Source organism: Dermacentor albipictus, chromosome 5, assembly GCF_038994185.2.
Source record: "Dermacentor albipictus isolate Rhodes 1998 colony chromosome 5, USDA_Dalb.pri_finalv2, whole genome shotgun sequence".
NCBI lineage: Eukaryota > Metazoa > Arthropoda > Arachnida > Ixodida > Ixodidae > Dermacentor > Dermacentor albipictus.
In genome coordinates, this window is record NC_091825.1 from 85045373 (window position 1) to 85066543 (window position 21171).

Consider the following 21171-nt stretch of genomic DNA (forward strand, 5'->3'; position numbering starts at 1 on the left):
ATGGCGTGCGCTATCACCTTTGTGAAATTATATGGTTTGTCATCTCAAAGTGCACTGTGCAAGGGTTTTTTTTGGAACCGGTTCACTCGGGCTGTTACGTCGCGGCGGGAGGAAGAACAATCGACGATCGGGGATTTTTCATCAGATGATGAGAGTGTTCGTTCACTTCGAAAGTAAAAAGAAAGATGTAAAAAATAGAGGGTGTGTTGCAAGCTGACCACTGCCACTGTAAGGGGGGCAAGATGTCTGCCTACCCTTCAGCTAGACGGGGATGAGGCCGTAGAAATTAAATGGTAGAAGAACGGATAATCCAAGAAAAAGAATAAACATATATTGCTATGGAATTTTATTATTACTTTTAATGTAATTATTACATAAAAATAATTATTTATAATAATAATAAACAATAATAATATTTTTGCGAGAATATTCAACATGCCAATAAGATATCTAATATGCCCAGGAACGACTGTAAAGTCTAGGGGCACCTCAGGTGCACAGAAAAATAAAAATAAAAATAAAAATGTAAAAGAACTGATACTAAAGATTATAGGATAAAAGAATAGACTGAGAAAACAAAAGCAAGAAAGAAATGGATAAACAGGCACTTAAAAAACAACAATACAGCAATAGTCTAAATTTGAGATGGAGAACACGCACGAATGGAAGGAAGGAAAGCAAGAGGTGAAAGGCAGAGGTCAACCAGATAATTTGTCTAGTTGTCTACTATGCACACGAGGACGAGTTAAGGGCAGAAAAGATGAGAAAGCAAGATAAGACTAAAAAAGAAAATGGAAAAGAAGGAACGTGTCAGTTCACATATTTTATAGTTTTTCAATGAATCTCATTTCTTTTAAAAAGCATACTAGCGATATTAAAATGGTTCGTGCCGACGTCGACTGAGATCAGGGTCCAAGAATTCTGGTTCCCACAAGGTGACGGTCGTCAGTCTTGTCAAGCTTGCTACCGAGGACATTGCGCATTGAAACGACGGCAATCACACACAATGCTCTATCGTCTCTTCGCACCTACAAACTTCACAATGTGGACTTGTAGTCATTCCGATGAGGTAGGAGTACGCTATGGTAAAAGCTACTCCAAGCCGTAGACAACAAATGAGAGTGACCTCCCGTCGTGGTACGCGATGTTGAAGGCGGGGCTTCAAATCAGAATTCGGGGAAATAAGGCGCTCGTTTTTAGAGTCTGCCGAATTCCATTGGGCCAACGTAAGCTCGCGAGAAAGTACGCGGAGCTTTTCCGCTGCATCTGTTCTTGACGTGGAGATGCTGACGCAGTCGGCACTGATATGTATACATCGAGTGGCTGCGGCTGCTTACTCGCTTCCAAGGATGCCACAGTGAGTTGGTCACCACTGAAATACGATGTCATGTCCATTCCTGACTGCTAGATGGTAAGTTGGTAAGTAGGTAAGATGTAGGTCCACGGCGTAATGCAGAGAGTAAATTTTGGAGGTGGCCTTGTGATGGCAGTAGACGGAGAATTTTTGTGGTGTTTCTTGATCATCCAATTAAATTGCTGCACGCAGAGCTGCCCATGCGACAGCAGTCGCTGAAGCCAAGTGCGACGTCATGACTTTTATTACGGTAGATATTGCTGGGACAAATACTGCAGCTATTCAACTGGAGTGCATGACCAACCCATCGGTTTAAATGTGTAAGCGGTCACTGTGAACCCCATGCAGGTGCAGTAACACTAACTTCATCAAGAGTGCTGGCGGAATTTGTGCCTTCTTGTTGATGCCTGGAATGGTAAAGCATACTCGAGGTGAATGCAGAGACTGCAGTGGCAACGAAGGCGGTGCTGCCAGGACGTAATTAGATGGTAGCGATGCTCCATGAGTGGTCAGGAGGCGGATAAAACTCGTAATCGGCCTAGTTGTTGGTAGGCAGCAAGACGGTAAAAGGGTATCCTTCCGACATGTCACATGTGCCCTTTTAGAGCGTCGACTGTGATGTACGTTGTTAGAGGGTAGTCACGCAGTATGGCGATTGTGGCTGCTGTGGATGCACACTTAGGGAGGCCGAGGCACATTCGTAGTACTCGGGCCTCTACACTCGGAAGTGTGTGAAGATTCATTTTAGTGATCTTTCCCAGTACGGGTAGGCTAAATCTTAGGAAACACATAAAAAATGCTTAGTATAGCTGTAGCATCGATTGCACACATGCGCCCCAAGAAATTCCGCCCACAGATTTGTATTTGGAGTGAGCTCCACCACTGGGAAAGCTAGCGCCACGATCAGCGTGACATGGCATGAGAGATCATGTGGACACAGCGGTTACGATGGCTGCTTCATAAGCACCGGAGCGAGCTGAAAATGAAAGTTTAATGTCCCGCCTGCGCTGCGGTTCTTATTAAGTGGTGAAACCTTCCCGCCTTGGATGTCTGCTTGACAACATTTGGAAGCACTAGAATAGGGAGTGGCTGGCTTCGAAGGCGCGCCACATGGTAGGCTACTGCTTGGTGCTGCAGTGCTGGACGTACGCAACGGAGCCCGGTGTCAGCCTTATTCACACGTAGCTGCAGGACAAGAAGCCGCGTGAAGCTTGGCTCACGAAACTTTAAACCGGCAAACAGCTATCGGCTACAACTCTGGTATGCAGCAAGCACAGACACGAGAAATATTTCTGCTACAGCGCTGGGGCTGCCATGTTCCATTAGTAGCAGAAAACGCGCAGTGAGACGCTAGCCCGCACTCGCTTCCCGGCTAATGTCGTAACGGTTTCGTCTATGAACTTGTTGATGCTCGATACTGGCAAGTTTACTGGAATGAAAAGGGAGCGGTAAGAAGCACACTAAAGGAAGCATTTATGTCATATGGTCATGTTTGTGTTATGTATTAACGTACTGGATTACGACACAGAAGCAGCGGGAAATCGCATGCGGCAGAATACCAGGGGCCCTATAACGTAAAACTATTCCAATATATTTCTATTCCAATCTCCTGAGGTCACATTTGCGTAACCACCGACGCCAGCACCTGGCGGTCACCCACAGGGTTGTCTGTACTGACCAATCAAACGCTCTCCTCGTCCATAAGAGGTCACTTTTGTTTGCTTGAAAAACGAACAACATTGCCTGTACAGAGCAATCAAACGCTCTCCTCGTCCATAGGAGGTCACTTTTGTTTGCTTGAAAAACGAATAACACTGCCTATGCTGAGCGGCTTGTCGTATCTAATTGGCTGACAAGAGGCGAGGAGAACGCTCAAATGGAGAGGGATCCGCTGGGACAGAGCCAGTGCACTGAATATCGATAACCGGATGAACAGGGTGGTGCCGGCGTCTGCGATTGGTCGGCTTTCCCTTACTTAGCTTGTGGTGGCTGGTCGAAAATCGCGGCGGCATGCAACGGAAGCTTAGGAATGAAACTAAAACTGACCCTCAGCAAAGAAGTGTTGGCAGATTGAGGTGGTAAACGTGCCGAAAGTACCGGAAAACGTTACAGGGCCATGCAAGAATATTTATTATACGCAAATACACCCATGCTCTTCGGCAGGTGCGAGTAGCCAGCGTCTCAGCGATTGGTGGCAGCCATCTTTTATCCCTTTCGGAACGGGGCAACCTGCGGCTATTCCGAAGAAAATTCAGTTTTGTTCGGCATATTAATGCATCTTTATCGCGTACACGTCACTTTGATGCGGTGAGTTTGTGCAGTTTTGTGACGTCGCGTGACAGGCAGGTGAAGTGGGTGCAGCCCGAAAACTTTTTACCAATAGCCGAGCGCTAATGACGAAAAGGGGTCAAATCAGAAATAACTGTTTTTCTTTTTTTCTGTCAAATCATGCATAATCAATGTGTACACATCATATCAGATGGGGAGCTATCGCGGTTTTCATGACGTCGCGGGACAGACAGGTGAAATCGGGGTGGTCGAAAAATTTTTAACCAATCGTGGAGGGCTGATAGCAGAATTGGAATAGAAAACCTTGGAATAGTTTTACGTTATAGCGCCCCAGTAAACATTCAGTGCGACGCAACTCGATAAATAATATTGAAGCGTCCAAAAATTTAGAAAAACCAAAAATAAAGATTGAATATTCGCGACGGCCCATCCCAGTCGCCGTAGGCGTCGAAGTCTCCATAACGAAATTATTTTTGAACAGCTTTGATAGCATCCACGCAATAATGGTCGCTTGTGTACTGTCAAATGCTCGCATTCTGTGGCCTAAAGCTCGCGGCACGGTGCGACAACGCGCTCGCAGCAGAAGCGAAACACTGTGCGCGGACATGTATGCAGATGCCCAGTCGGTCGCTGCGAACCCATGCGATCGCTGCATTGAGGCTACTTCTGTTGTGCCTCAAGTGGTCATACAGACAGCCCGCTATAAGAGCATATTTCACATAGTTTGCTGTCAGCGTTTGCCTACCTTCCTCACAAGAAGCCGGTTCGGGAGACTCCGTCGCGGCGATCGCGCGCAGTGACGTTCACTGTACGTATTCGGTAAACAGAGTCTGTAAATGATTCTGTGCTTTCAGTTTGCCCAGGATGATTATTTCGACAGTAAGAAACTTCTCTCATTTTGAGAGTACTTACAGAAATGTCCAGGACGTCTGCCGCGTGGTGTGTTTACTGAGCGCCGTAAGCCAAAAACATATGAAGAGCGTGCCGCGTGATCCCTGATACTACGCAAGGGAGGCGCTTCCGGCAGGTGGCGACTCCGTAAGTCCTCGCCCCCAATATTCGTACCTGGGCCAGTGCAGTCAGCTTATTCTTCATACATGAAATATGTGGAGTCCAAGCCAAATCACGGTCGGTGATGTCTCCAAGAAAACGGTGCTTTGTTTCGTAAGCAAGTACTTGTCCATTTATGCATATTACATATGGAGTCATTTTTTTGCGTGTAAATGCGACTAATCTGCAATTTTCTAAGGACTGTTGTAGGCCTTTCATACGCAGGTAAGAAGACGTTTGCGTGAGCACCTTCTGCAACCTCGCTCGTATCTGCGGACATGTGACGCCGGATGCCCAGATGCAGATATTAGTACAGATGGATATCTGGACAGTCCTTGGCAATAGTTCAACAAGGCCTGACAGTGCTACGTTGAAGAGCGTGCAGTTTAACACCCAGCCTCGTGGTGCACTTTTGCTGGTTAGATGATGGGATGTCATTCCATCCTCTGCAAGCACGAAGGAGGATCTATCCTCCAAGTAGCTATGAATCCAGCGCAGCAAACGGCCACCAGTGCTTACATTAGTCAAAGCATCGATAATTGCTTTGTTTGCTACATGGTCATGTGTGCCTTTGTCATCATGACACATCGCAACCGTTTATTGTTTCATGCTTTTTTTTTTCATGTTTAATAGATGTTACCAAATCAAGCATGTTATCGATGGATGAGAGAACACGCCAGAAGCCCACCATTGCATTCAGATATATCTCATTATGTTCTACGTACGAGGGCGAATCATGAAGTCGTTGCCCCTATTTGTATAGCGAAATTACGGCTGTATATGCGAAGTCAACACATCTGTTCCCACCGGTGGTCCTCTATTGGACCAGCCCGGCCTAATCTGCCTGTAGCTCCTCGGCACGGCTCTTCTGTCAGTTGTCGAAGAAGGCGGTTGTACATCACACGTCCACGGCGTACCAGCAACGAAGTGTGATTCGTTTTTCTGAAGCACGGGATGAAAGCCCATAGAAATCCACAGGGAAACACAGTCCACGTACGTGGAAAGCTGTCTCGCTTTGAGAAGGGTGAGATGGTGACGTTGTGAGTTCGCAAAGGCCGTGAATGTCTGACAACTAACATTCGGGGAGGCCGTGTGCGTCGCTCACTGACGACATTTCCCGCGTGGATGCAATGGTGAAAGTGGATCGGCATGTGCACCTGAAGGGCATTTCACGGGAGTTTGGAATCTCGCACGGGAACGTTTACGACATCGTTCACTGGTCCTTAGGGTGCCGGAATGTTTCATGTGTGTGGGTGCCTAAACAGTTGGATGGCATGATGAATGGCATATGACTGTTTCACTGAAGCATCTTAAACGGTAGGGCGAGGAGGGTGAAAGTTTCCTGAACCACATTGTTACTGGTGATAAAGCATAGATACTGCATTTCATGCCGGAATCGAAAAAGCAGAGCTTGGTGTTGAAACATCCGGGTACACCTGCAACAAAAGAAATGCGTTCAATGCCATCTATTCGGAAAGAGATGTTAACGGCCTACCGAGGTCGCCGAGGACCCCTCCTGCTGCATCTTATGCACGATGTGAAACCATCAATGTGTACAGGTATTGCTCCACACTGTCACGTCTGCTGGCTGCCATCAGGCAAAAACGCCGAGGAATTCTCAATGTGGATAGCATGGTCGTCGTCCACGATAATGCGAGGCCACATGTGGCAATCAGTACCGCCGACAAGCTCCGGTTATTTTTCTGGGAGAGTCTGAACCACTCACCATATAGTCCGGACGTCGCCTTTAGTGATTTCCTGGTTTTAGGTCCGCTGAAGAAGTACCTGAAAGGACCGCGGTTCACGTGCAAAGATGAAGCCAAAACAGCAGTGCGACAGTTGTTCTACAGTCAGCCAGGCGAATTCTACCATAATGCCATATCAAATTTAGTACTTAGATGGGAGAAATATCTGAACCGGTTTGGGGACTAGGTGAAAAAATAGTGTAAGGCACGTAGAATAGCACGTATATTAGTAATTACCTGTATATATTTCATTTTAGAGCGCAGCTCTTTGGCGTCCGTTCCTGGGTTTCGCGTCGTCGTCGTCGTCGTCGTCGGCGTTGTCGTCGTCGTCGTCGGCGTCGGCCTCGTAACCAGCTCGCCGACGAATCTGCTGCTCCGCCGCCGCGCATGCGCGCTGTCGGCTCTCCGGGCGAGGGACGATGATGAAAGGGAGGAGGAGAGACTGTGGAGGAGGGCTGGCTACACAAATGGCTCTTTGGCGTCCGTTCCTGGGTTTCGCGTCGTCGTCGGCGTCGTCGTCGGCGTTGTCGTCGGCCTCGTAACCCGCTCGTCGACGAATCTGCTCCGCCGCCGCGCATGCGCGCTGTCGGCTCTCCGGGCGAGGGAGGATGATGGAAGGGAGGAGGAGAGACTGTGGAGGAGGGCTGGCTACACAAATGGCTCTTTGGCGTCCGTTCCTGGGTTTCGCGTCGTCGTCGGCGTTATCGTCGGCCTCGTAACCAGCTCCGCCCCCCTTTCATCCCCCCAGCGCTAGCAGCGACCGACTGATACCGCTTTCGTGAGTCCGCTACCGCACTCACGAAAGACGTCGTGCACTTCCTGCAACTCGCATTAACCGTCCATCGATCCACACCGATGTTAGTAGTGGGGGACTTTAATGTTGACATAAAGACAAACAGCAATTTCCTAACACTTATGCGGGAGAACATCCCGTTCCTCTCGCTCGTAACGCGTCCCACGGCTGTGACAACCTCGCGAGGCACTTGTATAGATCTCGTCTTTGAGAATCAAGCATTGGTGTACCAAGTCGAACATATATCAGTCTATTTCTCCGACCACAAAGCTTCCTTCATGACTGTCAAGAACTGTTAGTGCAGTCTTTGTTAAAGGAATACGTGTGAAAAATAAAAAAAAAATTCTGTGATAGCGCATACATGTGTTGCTCGATTTCTTTGCCTCAATCTATCGAAAAGGTGAAACAGCTTATTTGCTGCGCTCAAATTTCGCATTAGGAAGTAACGTAATCGTCGGTAATTTTTTATAATAAAAAAGAGGGGCAAATACTTTATGATTTGCCCTCGACCATTTAAAAGCGTGTCAGCGCCATCCTTTCCATTTGTTGTTCAACACAACTAGCAAGAGTGATATTATTTGATACTAATGCCAAGTCCAATGGAGATTTAGAACTCTTAAGTAAATGTACTGACGGCTGACTTTCAACTCACAAGGAATTAATCCTTCGCGCCAGGATTCGTTGTATCTGATTCATTGTATCACTGCGGGCTTCTTGGCCAAGGTTTTCAAATTTCCTTTTATGTGACTCCGACAGGCCCAGTTGATAACTTGTTACAAGTCGCTAGGGCAGCTTCCAGCTCCTTCATAGAGAACATGAGATCCATGCGAGAGTCCTGGGATGCCGCAAAATCACGCGATGTTGATACAGGCAGTCACGGCAAGCCAGCACTTCTTTCACAGAAGTCCTCAGAAACCTCGATCTCACATGGTAATTGATGCAGGTGATTGATGAAGGGTGGCACAGTGTTGGAGACGACTGTAGGCAACGCAGAGCTCCCCATATATGGGACAGAGGCTTACGAGAACTAAAGCAGTAGCAAAAGAAATTCCACTTTTGAGATTGTAATGTATCGATGCGGCACTGCACTTTCTTTTGGATCCGCCTCGCCCCTCTCAGATCGTGAATACATTTGGTGCGCCTGAATCTTCTTTCTGCTCGTCGATGAATCGCTCGAAGCCTTTCCAATTCAGCTTGGTATCCCGTATACCCTGGAGAAGGCATAAAAATGAGCATATGCTCTTGCAGTGCATTTCCATTTTTCATACTCCAGGAATGACGGGTGGCCTTCTTGACATTCGTCTTCCACAAGTGACCTGAACTTCCTCCACTCTGTTCCACGGAGGGCAGTAGATAGAGACTTGGCCACTCAGTTTAACTTTAAATAAATAGGAACGTGACCCCATGTTCTGTTTTCTATGTCTGAGAGCCTCTTTGACTGTTTCGAAGACACCACGAGACCAAAGTTAAGTACAGACATATGCTGTTGGTCAGGCCTCATAAATATGTCAGGCTGCCATCATTAAGACAACAAAGCGCTTGATCAGAGGCAACTGCTACTACTTTTCTTCCCTTGGAGTCAATGTTCAAACTCCCCCAGACCAGGTGGTGTGTATGAGAATCTCCACCAAGAATCCAAGGGCCAGGTGTTGCAGATAGCAAAGCACCCAGTCGTTGCGTGTCAAAACGACTGCTTGGATATACATATGCGGCGACAAGAGTGCATGTAAGTTTCTTTGCTTTTACAGTTAAACACAGGTATTGATGGTCGCCGTGAGGCAAAACTTCACGCAGCACGCAAGTGAGTTCACACCGAACACAAACGACAGTTTTTGCTGAAAAACGCTACCCATCGTGAATGAGAAAGCTTCAGAGCCCGATAGCCGAATTGTTGTTTGAAAGTTTGATTCGCCGACGACGATGACGGGAAACTTGTTCCAACAAATGAAAGGTCAAAAATTTGAAATTCATGATCTCAGGCCTTGAGCATTTCACATAATGAGAGATGCTTCCCTGAGATCTTTACATAACAACAGCGGTGAATGCGCCATGACGCTGTTCAAAACTTGCAAGTACTGGATTCATCGCATCCAGTACCTGTAGTGCGAGCATTCAGAGCGTCTAGGTTCGTCAGTAATGCACGCATAGCATTCATGAGTGACCTGAGCATTGCGACAACTTGCAAGTCCTGGCCTACACCGTGAGCTGCTGCAGGCCCTGCTAAGGAGCCATTTGCAGCTGTAGACGAGTCGTGTATTGTGGTTTAGCGAGTTGGCATAGCTTCGGTAGAGGTAGGCATGCTTCACTTAAATCAGTGATGGCTAGGGTCCCTCTCTCATCTGAGCTGGTAATGCATGACGTGAGCGGCTGACGACCAGCCTTCGCCGGAATGTGCACTTCTTGACTTGTTGTGCCGGGAACGGCGGCGCCTCACTTTAAAGGTTGCACCCACCGTGGTTGCTTAGCGGATATGGTGTTGGGCTGCTGAGCATGAGGTCGCGAGATCAAAACCCGGCCACGGCGGCCGCATTCCGATGGGGGCGAAATGCAAAAACACATCGAAATGCGAAAAGACCCGTTTACTTAGATTTAGGTGCACGTTAAACAACCCCAGGTGGTCGAAGTTTCCGGAGTACTCCACTACTGCGTGCCTCATAATCAGAAATTGGTTTTTGCACGTAAAACCTCATAAGTTATTTTTGATATCACTTTATTTGCGGCCTAATTATGTGTGAAATGGTCTCTTACCATCTGCTGTCAAGATGCTGTCTTCATTTTTCTGTAACGGGTAATCTTTCGAAGTGGCATCGTGCGCACCCTCGCAGCTGCAGCACTTGTCCGTTGAACGACAAGTGTCAGAGCTGTGTGAGTCGGACTACAGTGATCATATACAATTTCAGTTCAATATGCCTGTATTCTTACAGACCGCATTCTATGAGAACTCCGACACTGTAGAGGCCACGGCACGCAAGGCCATACAGCATGACGAAAATGGCCGACTTTCACGTACGACCATAGGTAATCAATCACATTTGAAGAGGAGCTTCACGCAAGTTGATTTGCCAATGCGACGAGCTTGTATTATGGCAATGCTCTCTGTCGTTGTCTTGCTCAATACAGGCAGATCACTGTCGCAGACTGAGACATCGATGTCGTAAATCACATCTGAAGTGGTTTGCAAGTTCTGCGGAATGCGGCAGCGCGCGTTGATATCATCCAGCTGCGTAATCTTCATCAACGGATCCAAGGCGCTTGGGTTAGGAACATCGATAGCGAGCACCTTCTTGCTGTTATTAGGTCTTACGTATTTTAGCTCTCGAGGAGTACGAACTTCCAGATAAACAGATGGTCTGTCTATTGAGCCGGGTGAGATTGTCTGTAGCCGTCTCGGGAACAAACAGCATTGTATGCTCCGGACCTCTCGGAGTAGGAATCACAGTCGACTTTACGTGGAGCACCCTCAATTATTTGGTCCCTTCACTTTCCGGCGTGTGTAGACCTCGAAGCTTTCATCGTCCGCAGTGGCGTCATTTGAAGGAGGGCGCAGCTCGGTGTCATTGCTGTCAGGTTGGCTCCCAGGGCTGTTCCTCTTGCTCTGAGTAGCTCCCGCAGACGCTGGCAGGTCTGTAGGGTGCTCGATAAATCCCACTTCTATCGCCGAAAAAGGGAGCGGTGAAAAGCTATAATTTTCCAAAGAAACCAAAACAATGATGTGTACAAGAACCAGTTCGTCTTCTTTGTCCCCACGGATGGAGGCATCTACCATGGGAGGTTAGGCGAGTAGCACAGCTGGAAAGAAGGCTCAAGAGAGAGTGCGGTTTCAAAACAATAAGAAGACAACACATTTTCAAAGATAACAAGTGCGGAAAATGACAGCTGTAAAGATTCTACGTTGTGCGTAGAGGTGAGTGTCTGCTGAAAGAGGCAGGAACGTGTAAGGGCCTATGTTCCCTGGTTGCCTTCTGTGGAGCCCGCAGGTAAACAGATTCAACTAGATTAGAACAAGTAATATTTTAATGAATGTTATTGTACAAAATGAAGACATCGGTATGCGTGCGTCTGCAGCTAAGTGACTGAAGCTTAGGATATTTATTCAGACTAGAAATGTTGATGTGCGCGGTCAAAAACGATGCGTATATCAGATGTTTCTGTAAAGACGTTAAGTAACTTTTAAAAAATGCATGTTGTGATATCAGAATTCCAGTGCTTGAGCTGGTGGACTCGAATAGGTGGATATTAGTTGGCCGGGAAATCGAAATCTAAATGCATAATGTACTAATCACCGGAAATTCACTAATTACGTTTTGAACTAATAATCTTAGGTCAGATATTGTATTTTACATTTATTAGCTTGTGAGACTGCCAAAAAATATTCATTGGAATGCAATTCCCTAGATAACATCATTACCGAGATATGAGTCATCAAAGTTGTTGTATACATGCACTGTCGTTCCACTTACTGTTTTTAAATAAGCGCCGCTTTACGAATTGAAGCACAAAAAACCTAGACCACCATTTTATTTCTTCGCAAAATTTGGAAATATTATCTTGAAGCTAGCTTAATCTTGAGACCTCGTTCCAGTTGGATCCACCTTGCGAAGTCCCAGGGTAAAGCTCGAAAATTGCGATAAATGCTGCAAGTATTTAGTTAAAACACAATTAGTGGATGTTTGCTAATTAGTAAATTATGCCTTTAGATTTCTTATGGAAATATTGCCCGCCTTCTGGGCAATCCAGCTCACGGATCTTAATTGTGCTATCTACCATACATGACCTTTAACATTTGTTTAAATTCTTTGCAGGGACACCCAGTAACACTTAATGTTTTCTGCAAACGCTGGCGAGTAATGCCAATTGGTTTGCTTGTGCCAATCCACACCACTCAGGAACGGCCAAGTAATGGGAGACACGTGGATGAAACAGTTCACGAAAAGAAGTGAGCTACAGAAATGTCTTGTAAGCCTGCAGGGATTACTGAGCGCGCAGAGCCCTAGTGATGCTACGCGCTTAGTATGGGCGGGGAAGCTGCCCTGGTCAACACTGCGTGATCGACAGAATAAATCAAGGCGATAATATTGCCTTAATGCGAATATGATAAAATTCACATTTTCCACGAATATTGAGTAAGCTCTTTTCACTGGCATCATTCAGAGAATAAGCATAGGTTTGAATGCACAGTGGGGCCGTTTCTGATGCTCTGTATCGCCTTAAGTGTTTTGATGTCATCAGCGGGAAAAAGTAACGAAAACTTCTGAATTGCTGAGGAAGGGTCGTTGATGAAAATTTGGAATAGAAGCGGACCTAAAACGCAGCCTTTGTGCATCAGCCCTAGATACCTTACAAACAAAACAAGATTGATCGTTGACACTCACGAAGCAGGGCCTATCGAGGCGATAGCTGGGTAGTATAACTACAACATCACCTTCAACACCCTATTGCGCAAACTTCTGGAACAGTGACAGATGACTGACTACGTCAAAAACGTTGCTTAGGTCGCGGTACAAAGCATCAACTGACCCTCTTTGCGTGATGGGCGTGCAAACCTGCAAAATAAAGCTAACATAGTTGGTGATCTTTGAGCCGCCAGAAAGAAGTTCATGTTGATTTGGAACAAGGCTATTTTTACACCGAACAACAATACACTGCGAATAGCTCATTACAAAAGCTGGAAAAGTGCAGAAAGAAAAGAAATCAGCTGGCAGTTGGCTACATCCATTTTGATGCTCACTTAAAGACCGGAAAAAACATGAATGGTTTTCTAAGTATGCAACAAAGCAATTCTTCAAAGAGAGATTGAAGATTTATGTCAGCATAGGTGCAGAAATGCTACCATAGACTTTAATAGTGGCCGCCGTGATGTCATGTGGATCACAGGGCAAAGATGGCCCAAGACGCCAGAGGTATCGGTTGATATTATTTTTGTGAAAGAGCACCGGAGCTGGAAGTTGAAACAGAAGAGCGTGTCAAGTGGACAGTGCCATCAGGGGGAGGTTTATAGAGGGGTTAAAATGAACAGCGAAAAAATCAGCGACTGCTTGCACTTCTTTACCGCAGGCACCGAGCAGATGGATACAGCGCCACGTTTGCTGGAGCGCATACGAGAGTGTCTCCAAAAGTCCGCTGGCCAGTAACAGGCGTTTTTCTCCAACGACTCAATGTAACACCTTCTGAACCAGGTTATACAAGTGATTACAGAAGCACCACCTGAGGCGGAATTCTATTCATTTGTTGAGCTCAAGTACTTTGGTTTTTCTGTGAGCACGCTGTTAACGTTATATATCAGTTCTAGATCGCAGAAATAACCAATGGGGAAATTTATATCGTTTTGACTTGTGCAGGGGTGCGTAGTCTTACATGCCATCCAGAATTATCTCGGTAAACCGATAGACTTGCTTTCTCGTCGACGTAGTACATGCTAGTCATAGGAGACCACTCAAGCGCAGAGCAAATTTTGAAAACATGGCCACCAGATTTGACAGAAAAGCGACGAAATTTAATGACCCCATGTGAACAGCTATGACGTAAGGACGACAAGTACACGGGAAATTAAAGTGGGGTGGGGGGGCTGAAACTTTCCAGGACGAAGAAGATAAATGTCAGCGCGCGACACTGACATTTTTGTTTTGTCAGATGTACGGACATTCAGCAGATTTGACAGGCATTACTTTTCGGAGTTAAAAGCAGGGAAATCTAAAAAAGCTGCATTTGCTTGTTGCGAACTATTGTAGTGGCAATAGGTGTAGTTGGTCCACTGAATAGCAGATGTGTCAAAGTCACTAACAATAGGCAGTTGATGCTTCGATAGAGTGGTCACAATACTTTCAATAGATGTGATGACCTCTTCAAATATCACAGGACTGAAGTTCGAAAGTACTATAAAAAGATCCAATGATTATTTCTTGAAAATGCACCAGACTTATTTCTATCCATAACGATTGGTATGCAGTGTATAAGCAACCAAGATTTAAGGGACCAGTCAACAATAACTCGGACAACGCCCCATTTTTCTTTGACTCCTCATACATCTTAGTTACCGCAAAATACGCCGCAGTTAAGCGGGAGCAGGTCACATGACAAGATGTCAATACGCACCCAGGTTTCGGTTATCACAAAAATGCGGAAACAAGCGGCAACAACATTTAACAAACAACAATTAGGAAATAGAAAACATCACTTTGGACACAGTTCAGGCACCCTGGTACGAAGTCTACCAGAGTTCTGTGAAAGACGCCCAAATTACACAATTTGCCTATAAAAATTTATTTATAGGGTTTGACGTGCCCGGACTACTCTCTCATCAATTACTTCTTATTTTCACTACTGCCAGTCTCTTTCCGAGACAATAATAGGCGGGCGTACAGATTGTACATGCAGGTATAATAATAAATCAATGAGGCACGCGCCGTAGTGCGGGTACCCGGAAATGTTAACCACCTGGGGTTCCTTAACGCGAACCTAAACCTAAGTACAAAGTTGTTTTCGCATTTCGGTAACAGCGAAAATTTGCCTAACATTTGTCACCATAGTAACATGAAGCTTGTCATACTGAAGCTCACCATGAAATGCCTTGCAAAGTTAATGCATTGGCCGCATGACGGTTCGTCAAGATATGTGAAAGCTCCGCTAATAATAGCTTCGTGGAATGAAGAATAGGAGTCATGCTTTCTTTTGATGCATCGAGGAGACAGGGTAAACAATTACACAGTGATCAATGCCGTGTGTAGGGGAAGTTTCAGGGGAAAGCTGCGGCACAATAAATTATCTGGGATGCTTGGGTCGTTGGGCAACAGCTAATGCCGACTCACTAGAAGCACCGATCGAAGCAACACTTCTCCTTTTTGTCGTTTCAGTGGTATTCTTGTTGGCACAGCCCTGATATAGAGCAGTCACTGTAGGTGAGTACGTCGGCACTTGTTGCGGTCTTTCCTAGGGAAGGTTTGTATGTGAATGACGCCAGCTTGCCAGCAGAAGGGGCAAGCAGCGTTAGTTCACGGGGCACTCTGCTAGCTCGGCGCACTAACTACTGAAGTTCTTGACGAAGGGAAGCAACAGTGTGCACTTGGCGAGAATTGCTTTGTGCGTTGTCATGGCGGAGACGTATATTTTCTTCACGCAAGTAGTCCAGGTAATTTTTAGAAAAAAAAGAGATGCCTTATAGCGCGTCGGGCAGGAGTTTACGCAGGCAGCCAAGGTCATCCGAGTAAAGCATAGATGCAAGTGGGGGAGCCAGTTCCGAAGCGGGAAGGTGGTGATAACAGTGGCGGTCCATTAGCGACGCTTGGCCTAACATCGAACAGTGGCACCTCACAGGAATTGCTAGAGAAGGGTCACGAGCAATGTTTCTGAACTTGTAGCCTGCCATCCACCCATGTGACACCTCCAGCATGCACATATTTGTCGCACCTGCTACATAAAAAAATACTGCTAACAATAAATAAATAAATAAATACATTGCGTATGAAAAAGCTCTTTTATTATAGAGACTCTAAGATTTGTGGCTTTGGCGATACAATAGGTACTCGTCGGATTAAGCCAATGCAAGAAATATTTCCATCAGGAAACAGTATTATGGAACGCAGATGACATTTCGTAATTTTCTGCTGGAAGCCATCCCGCAGTGTGCACGCAACAAGCTCAAGCTCCGACCATACTCAGTAACTGCGTCTGCCTCGCATAATTTTACCAAAACAGTTCCATGAGGTCAAGCAGATGGAAATAATGATGGTTATAACACGACCAGGAAAAGAAAACTCTAGTCAGTAACCAGTGGTGTACCCTCGTGACAAAAGCATGACCATTTGTAGGAGGAGACCTTTGCGAACACGACAGCAGAGTGGAAATATCACAGAAATTTTACGGGCTAAGTAATTGATTGCCCGAAACAAAGTAAGGGTACCTGAGAGGGCTTCGTCTCCGCAATTAATAGAGATAAATGGGAACATAATGACAATTAGGATGATGACAAAATTGAGGCGAAAAAAAAAGTATGACTTGAGCGATTATGAAAAAGGCTGCTAATTATTTCGGAGTCACGGACTGCTGCTGAATGCCACTGAATCTCACCGACGAGTGAAAGTCAATTTCTTTATTTCTGTGCTGCCCGCGCCCAAATCTCCTCGTTTAAACCTGCAGGCTATACGTTCTATACGCACTTAGCAGTGAATGCATGCGTGTTCAATACATTTCGTTCAAGGAACGTCTTCCCAACATGTCGGTGGAGCTGTAGTGCCGGTTGAGTCACTTGTGCAATATAACCGAAGTGGAAACAGCTTTGTCTGCGTGTTCGCTGACTGCGGATGACCGCTACGTGACACTTCATGTGCTGTCTCACCAATGTGCAAACACAATGTCGCTCTATTCGTATTTATTAACACCTTCATATGCAACGTTTAAATATGTTAAATCTCATGTACATTTCCTGAAACCTTGTTTGTTTCTATGGCAATTGTTACCCTATACCTTTATATCTTGCATAGGAGTAATCTGTTCCTTGTGTGCCCTCTTCTGCATAGGCCTGAGGAGCCCTCTGCAGTATTTCTAATAAACAAATATGAAGGCATTCAAAGCCGTTATTTCAGAAACGAAAACTCCTGCTGCCTAATGACTAAATTTACTGCGCCTGAATATGAACAGCGTGTTCATTTGGGCTGGTAGGTGTTTCTCTTCCTTCATCCTGTGTCGCACTGTTTGTAGATTTTGTTTACAGGAATAAGAAAGCTTAAGCTGACCGGTCTCGGTACAGGTGGGAGTGCAAGCGTCTGTCTCAAGCAAAGAACGGTAATGACACGACGAAGAATGCCCAATGGAAAACTGCTGTAGCATGTACACAACCCCAGGAAAGAATCGTAGACGAAGAAAATATGTGTGACAGATACACAAAACCATCTCGACCAATGTCTCTGGCTAGCTTTGTCCGAGGAGATGAAGGCAAAAGGTCCTGTAGAGGTCCCGTATGAACTGCAGCGCAGGCACGTGTGTGAAGAAAGCGGAAGTTCTTTTGGTCTAGACGGCAATCTCTTCCCTGGAGACAGCATCTCTCTAGATGAAGATGGAACAGCTGTCCACCGTCCTTTCGCTTTCGTCCAAGGCTTCAGGCTGGTGCGATCGATCTTCGGTGGCGCGAAGAGGATTTGACCCTTGGTCAGGTCTCTCTGGCCATTTCTAAGCAATCGCATGGAAGCGGTATCCTAAGAAATTGCAATAAATCTCAGAAGCATGCGGTGGGGACGGACCAAATAAGAAATGGCAATGCGGGGCTAGGAGTGAGGAAAATCGTGTGAAGAAATTCCTAGAGCACAAGGTGTTACCTTGATGAGAAGTGCAAGGCATCCCACTCGCTTTAGTTGTGTTATATACTTTCTCCAGACAAAAGTGTTCAATGTGCAGGAACGCTGGAAAAGAATAGTTTTTAGTGCTGTGTATACTTGGCAAACGTTCCTCAATTAACCCAATCTTTCCTGTTGCAATTATGGTCAAGTATACTGATAACATTTTTTTGTTAGGAATGCTCCAGCAATTTCCTGTGATCTTATTATGGGGTTTTACGTGCCAAAACCTCTTTCTGATTATGAGGTACGCCGTAGTAGAGGACTCCGGAAATTTCGACAACCTGGGGTCGATAAAAGGACTTGAATATGCCACTGCGTTTATTTGCATGCTTTAACCGTAATTACCCTTCCATCTCCAGTCAGTGTTCTACACGAAGACGGCGGAGGGAGGTTGCATTGGTGAGGGCAGTGGTACAGTGTAGTAAAGGGGCCGTGAACAATATTAGAATGAGCACATATTCTTTCCCTAAGTAAAAGACACCCATGAACTAATCATTACATGCGGCTTCCTGCTACCATGTATTCATTGCGATTAGGTGCCGGTAGCGTAAGTGATGGGATAATAAGTAAGGCCAGCATAACGCCTAATCCGAACACGTATGAGAAGACTTATGCATCCTCATTACTTTGCTCGCACACCATCCTGAAAGCAAATTACAATCGTTTACAGGAGATGACTATGGTTAGCAATTTTGAGCAAGCTTCACCAGCAAACTGTATTTTTCTGTTGAGGCAGGAACAAAAAGGAACTTCATGAGTCCTTATACTTAGATTGAAGTCGGGTAGGCTGGCCAAGCTAACTTTAGCCAAGCTGTTCAATAAAAATAATTGAAAGAAACATGGTGTAAGGCACGGTTTTAAGGCCAATGGCTTCCCGTTGCCAGAAGTCATACCACCGAAGGCCGGAGGTCTTATAGTTGTATGTTACCACGTTTCTCAACCCTTTTTCTTTCGATCAACAGCTTGGTTAAGATTAGCTGAGGGGCCTACATGCCCTTTTTATATATATTTACATCTTTGTTGAATAGCATGTATGTCTAAGTTGCCGTGGCTCTTACCATCATGGACCACCTATGGCATTCTACGTGCAAAGGTAGAGCTGCCGATGATTTAGCGCTCTGCAATTCTTTAATGGGAAAACACACGACGGTTATGCTAAAGCACGACTACACACCTTAACTTCTGCATTCACTGCAGGAAGTTCGCTGCGATTGTCAAAATACACATGCGAACAAATGAAAACTCTCTTCTTGGGTACTTGCATTCAAGTGACAAGTTCATTGTCCGGTTTGAAGTTATCGCACCTTTGAATCGGAGTCTGAGCCTATCCTAGAATGCAGGAGTATTCTCGATCAGTGAAATTGAATTGTGGAAAGACTAGTACTTCTAACCGTTTCGTTTAGACGTATTATTTGCACGGTGAGATAAAAGCAATAAAGCTTACTTTCGACACGATAAGATACAGGCTGTGGTACTCTAGCGCCAGGCTCGGCCTGCCCGTCCCAACGTGAAAGCGGCCTGCTGCGCGATAATCGCGTATCTCAGGACTGTCAGTGAAGTTTTTCCATCCATCCACCCAACCACCTTTTCTTTATGATTATTATTTGCGGAACACGTATGACACCAGAAAACCATCCCGCTACTTGAAACATATGTAACTAACACCTCCCCCCCCCCTCCCTGCTAAAAGTCATAAAGTCTGCTGAGGACCAAAAGAGAACGCTAAGTCAATTTTGGCACATTTAAAAAAGGCTTTGAGCCTTACAATATGTCACGTCTAGCATTTCCTATTGCGTTAAGCAGAAAAATGAGGAAGATAACCTTGAGTATATTTTGCGAGCGTAATCTCTGAACCTAGTTCTTCGTAGAAGAAAACGGAAGAAGTCCACAGGAATGGCGAAAAAAGCAGCGTTAAATGAGCACCTCCGCATTCAATATCCGGTGTTAGTCACGATTGAGCGCTCTTCTATGGCAGTGGCCAAATCATATATACTGATTATCAGTTGAACAACTCTTGGCATGTCCAGCTCATCGTTCCGCATGAACGTACTCACCGACTGAGTGTTCTAGTCTGCATCGATGGATGCCAAGGAACCCATTAAGGAGCAACTTCAAAGGAGTGGGCATTGCGGGTTCCTTCGGAAAGACGTGGGGTTGTGTTTATTGCTTTGTGTGATCAAAGGCGAGTCACTTAGTGTGTATTCGCCGACTGCTAGCCCTTGTTCTGGATCACAAGATCCAATGCGCTGACAGGCAAAACATGTAGGTAGATTTCGAAAACACCAACATTAAAATTGCCGTATAATACTGCCTTCAAGGGGACATGGAGTGAAGAAAATCGACATTTCTTTAGTGAGTCGCCGGTGGTTACTCTTCGATCAGAATTTATTTTCTTTTTCTAGATATAATTGAACCTAGAGTTAACAAAATCACTGGCGCCCGCGAATCTTCAGGTAAATCAAGATTTTCGTTCAATCAAACACACCTAAAGAAACCTATGCAGATGACAGTTTCAAAAAAGGAAAAAGAAAACAGAAGCTGTCTAAGTGCCTGCGTAGGCACTTAGACAGCAAGCCTATTGAGAGCGTCTTGTGGTCCCTTACAAGAGCGCCAAACGTTCTTAACGTGTCAATGTCATTGATAACTTGAAATATGCAACCTGCCATGCCCATTTTTTACACATATTTCCTTCCTCCTTTCTCTCCCCTGAAATTTCATTAGGTCGGGCGAAACGTACAGTTAAGGTCGTTACTTTGAGGGTTTCAGTCACTTCGGCTCTTGAATGTGTTTTGCGAAATTGTACGCACTTTGCTAAGTAAAAGAAATCGTAAAATTAAGATTTAGTAGATTTAGGTATGGATGTCATAGATTTCAACACAAACACTCACTCGATGACTTAGGTAGTGACCTCATAAGACGCCACAATTCTAGTGCACTAGGAATGAACGCAGGCGATGAAGAAAGGCGTTGCCCAAAACGTCTCGCACCGTTTTCATGCGCTGCAGGAGAGCCTCCCCGTTGGTCCAGTTGGAAGGCGCCTCGCAGGAGAACGACTTGAGCTCGAAGTTCTCCACGTGTTCCATGTCGTGAAGCGCTCGGGCGAACAGCGACACCGCGTCGAACAGCAGAGCCAGCTCTGTCTGCGAACACACAGTACAACCGAAAGCAGGCTGTCAGTTTGACTGCAAAAATCCAAGCTGTGTTGGTGTTGACATAAAGCTTGTGGTATGTCACAGGCCCATCGCTGTGTTCTTTTGAAGGAAAGCATTTTTTTTTCATTTTTTTGCGGATCCACTCGGACGCTCCCGCCTGTGGCTGCTGGTGTCTGCGGAAAGGCTTAAACCTACGAAAAATAAACTTAATTGCGTTCCTGGTGGCGCAGTGTTATAGACTTTGATTCAACGGTACACATATATTCGCTTCACATTGACTGAAAAATGTGCGTTCGATCTGCATAAGCTTTTTTTAGGCTAATTTTTCCCTAAATGCGTGCAATGACTGTGACGGATATTTCGGGCGCGTTTGTTACTTATATATATATTCTTACGATATGTCAAATTTCTAAATCTTGGTACGAAATCTAGCAAGATCTAAGTTTTTAAGCCAAATTAC

At 45.6% G+C, this 21171-nt stretch overlaps 1 protein-coding gene across 3 annotated transcripts in view; it reads right to left on the reverse strand.

Moving 5' to 3' along the window:
- Nucleotides 1-21171, reverse strand: part of LOC135905790 (glutamate receptor ionotropic, kainate 2-like) — a 352682-nt gene that overhangs the window by 135689 nt on the left and 195822 nt on the right. For all 3 annotated transcript variants that reach the window (XM_065436836.2, XM_065436835.2, XM_065436837.2), the window contains one exon: nt 20547-20699. In XM_065436836.2, coding sequence (XP_065292908.2) covers nt 20547-20699 — 153 coding nt within the window. The remainder of the gene's footprint in view (nt 1-20546; nt 20700-21171) is intronic.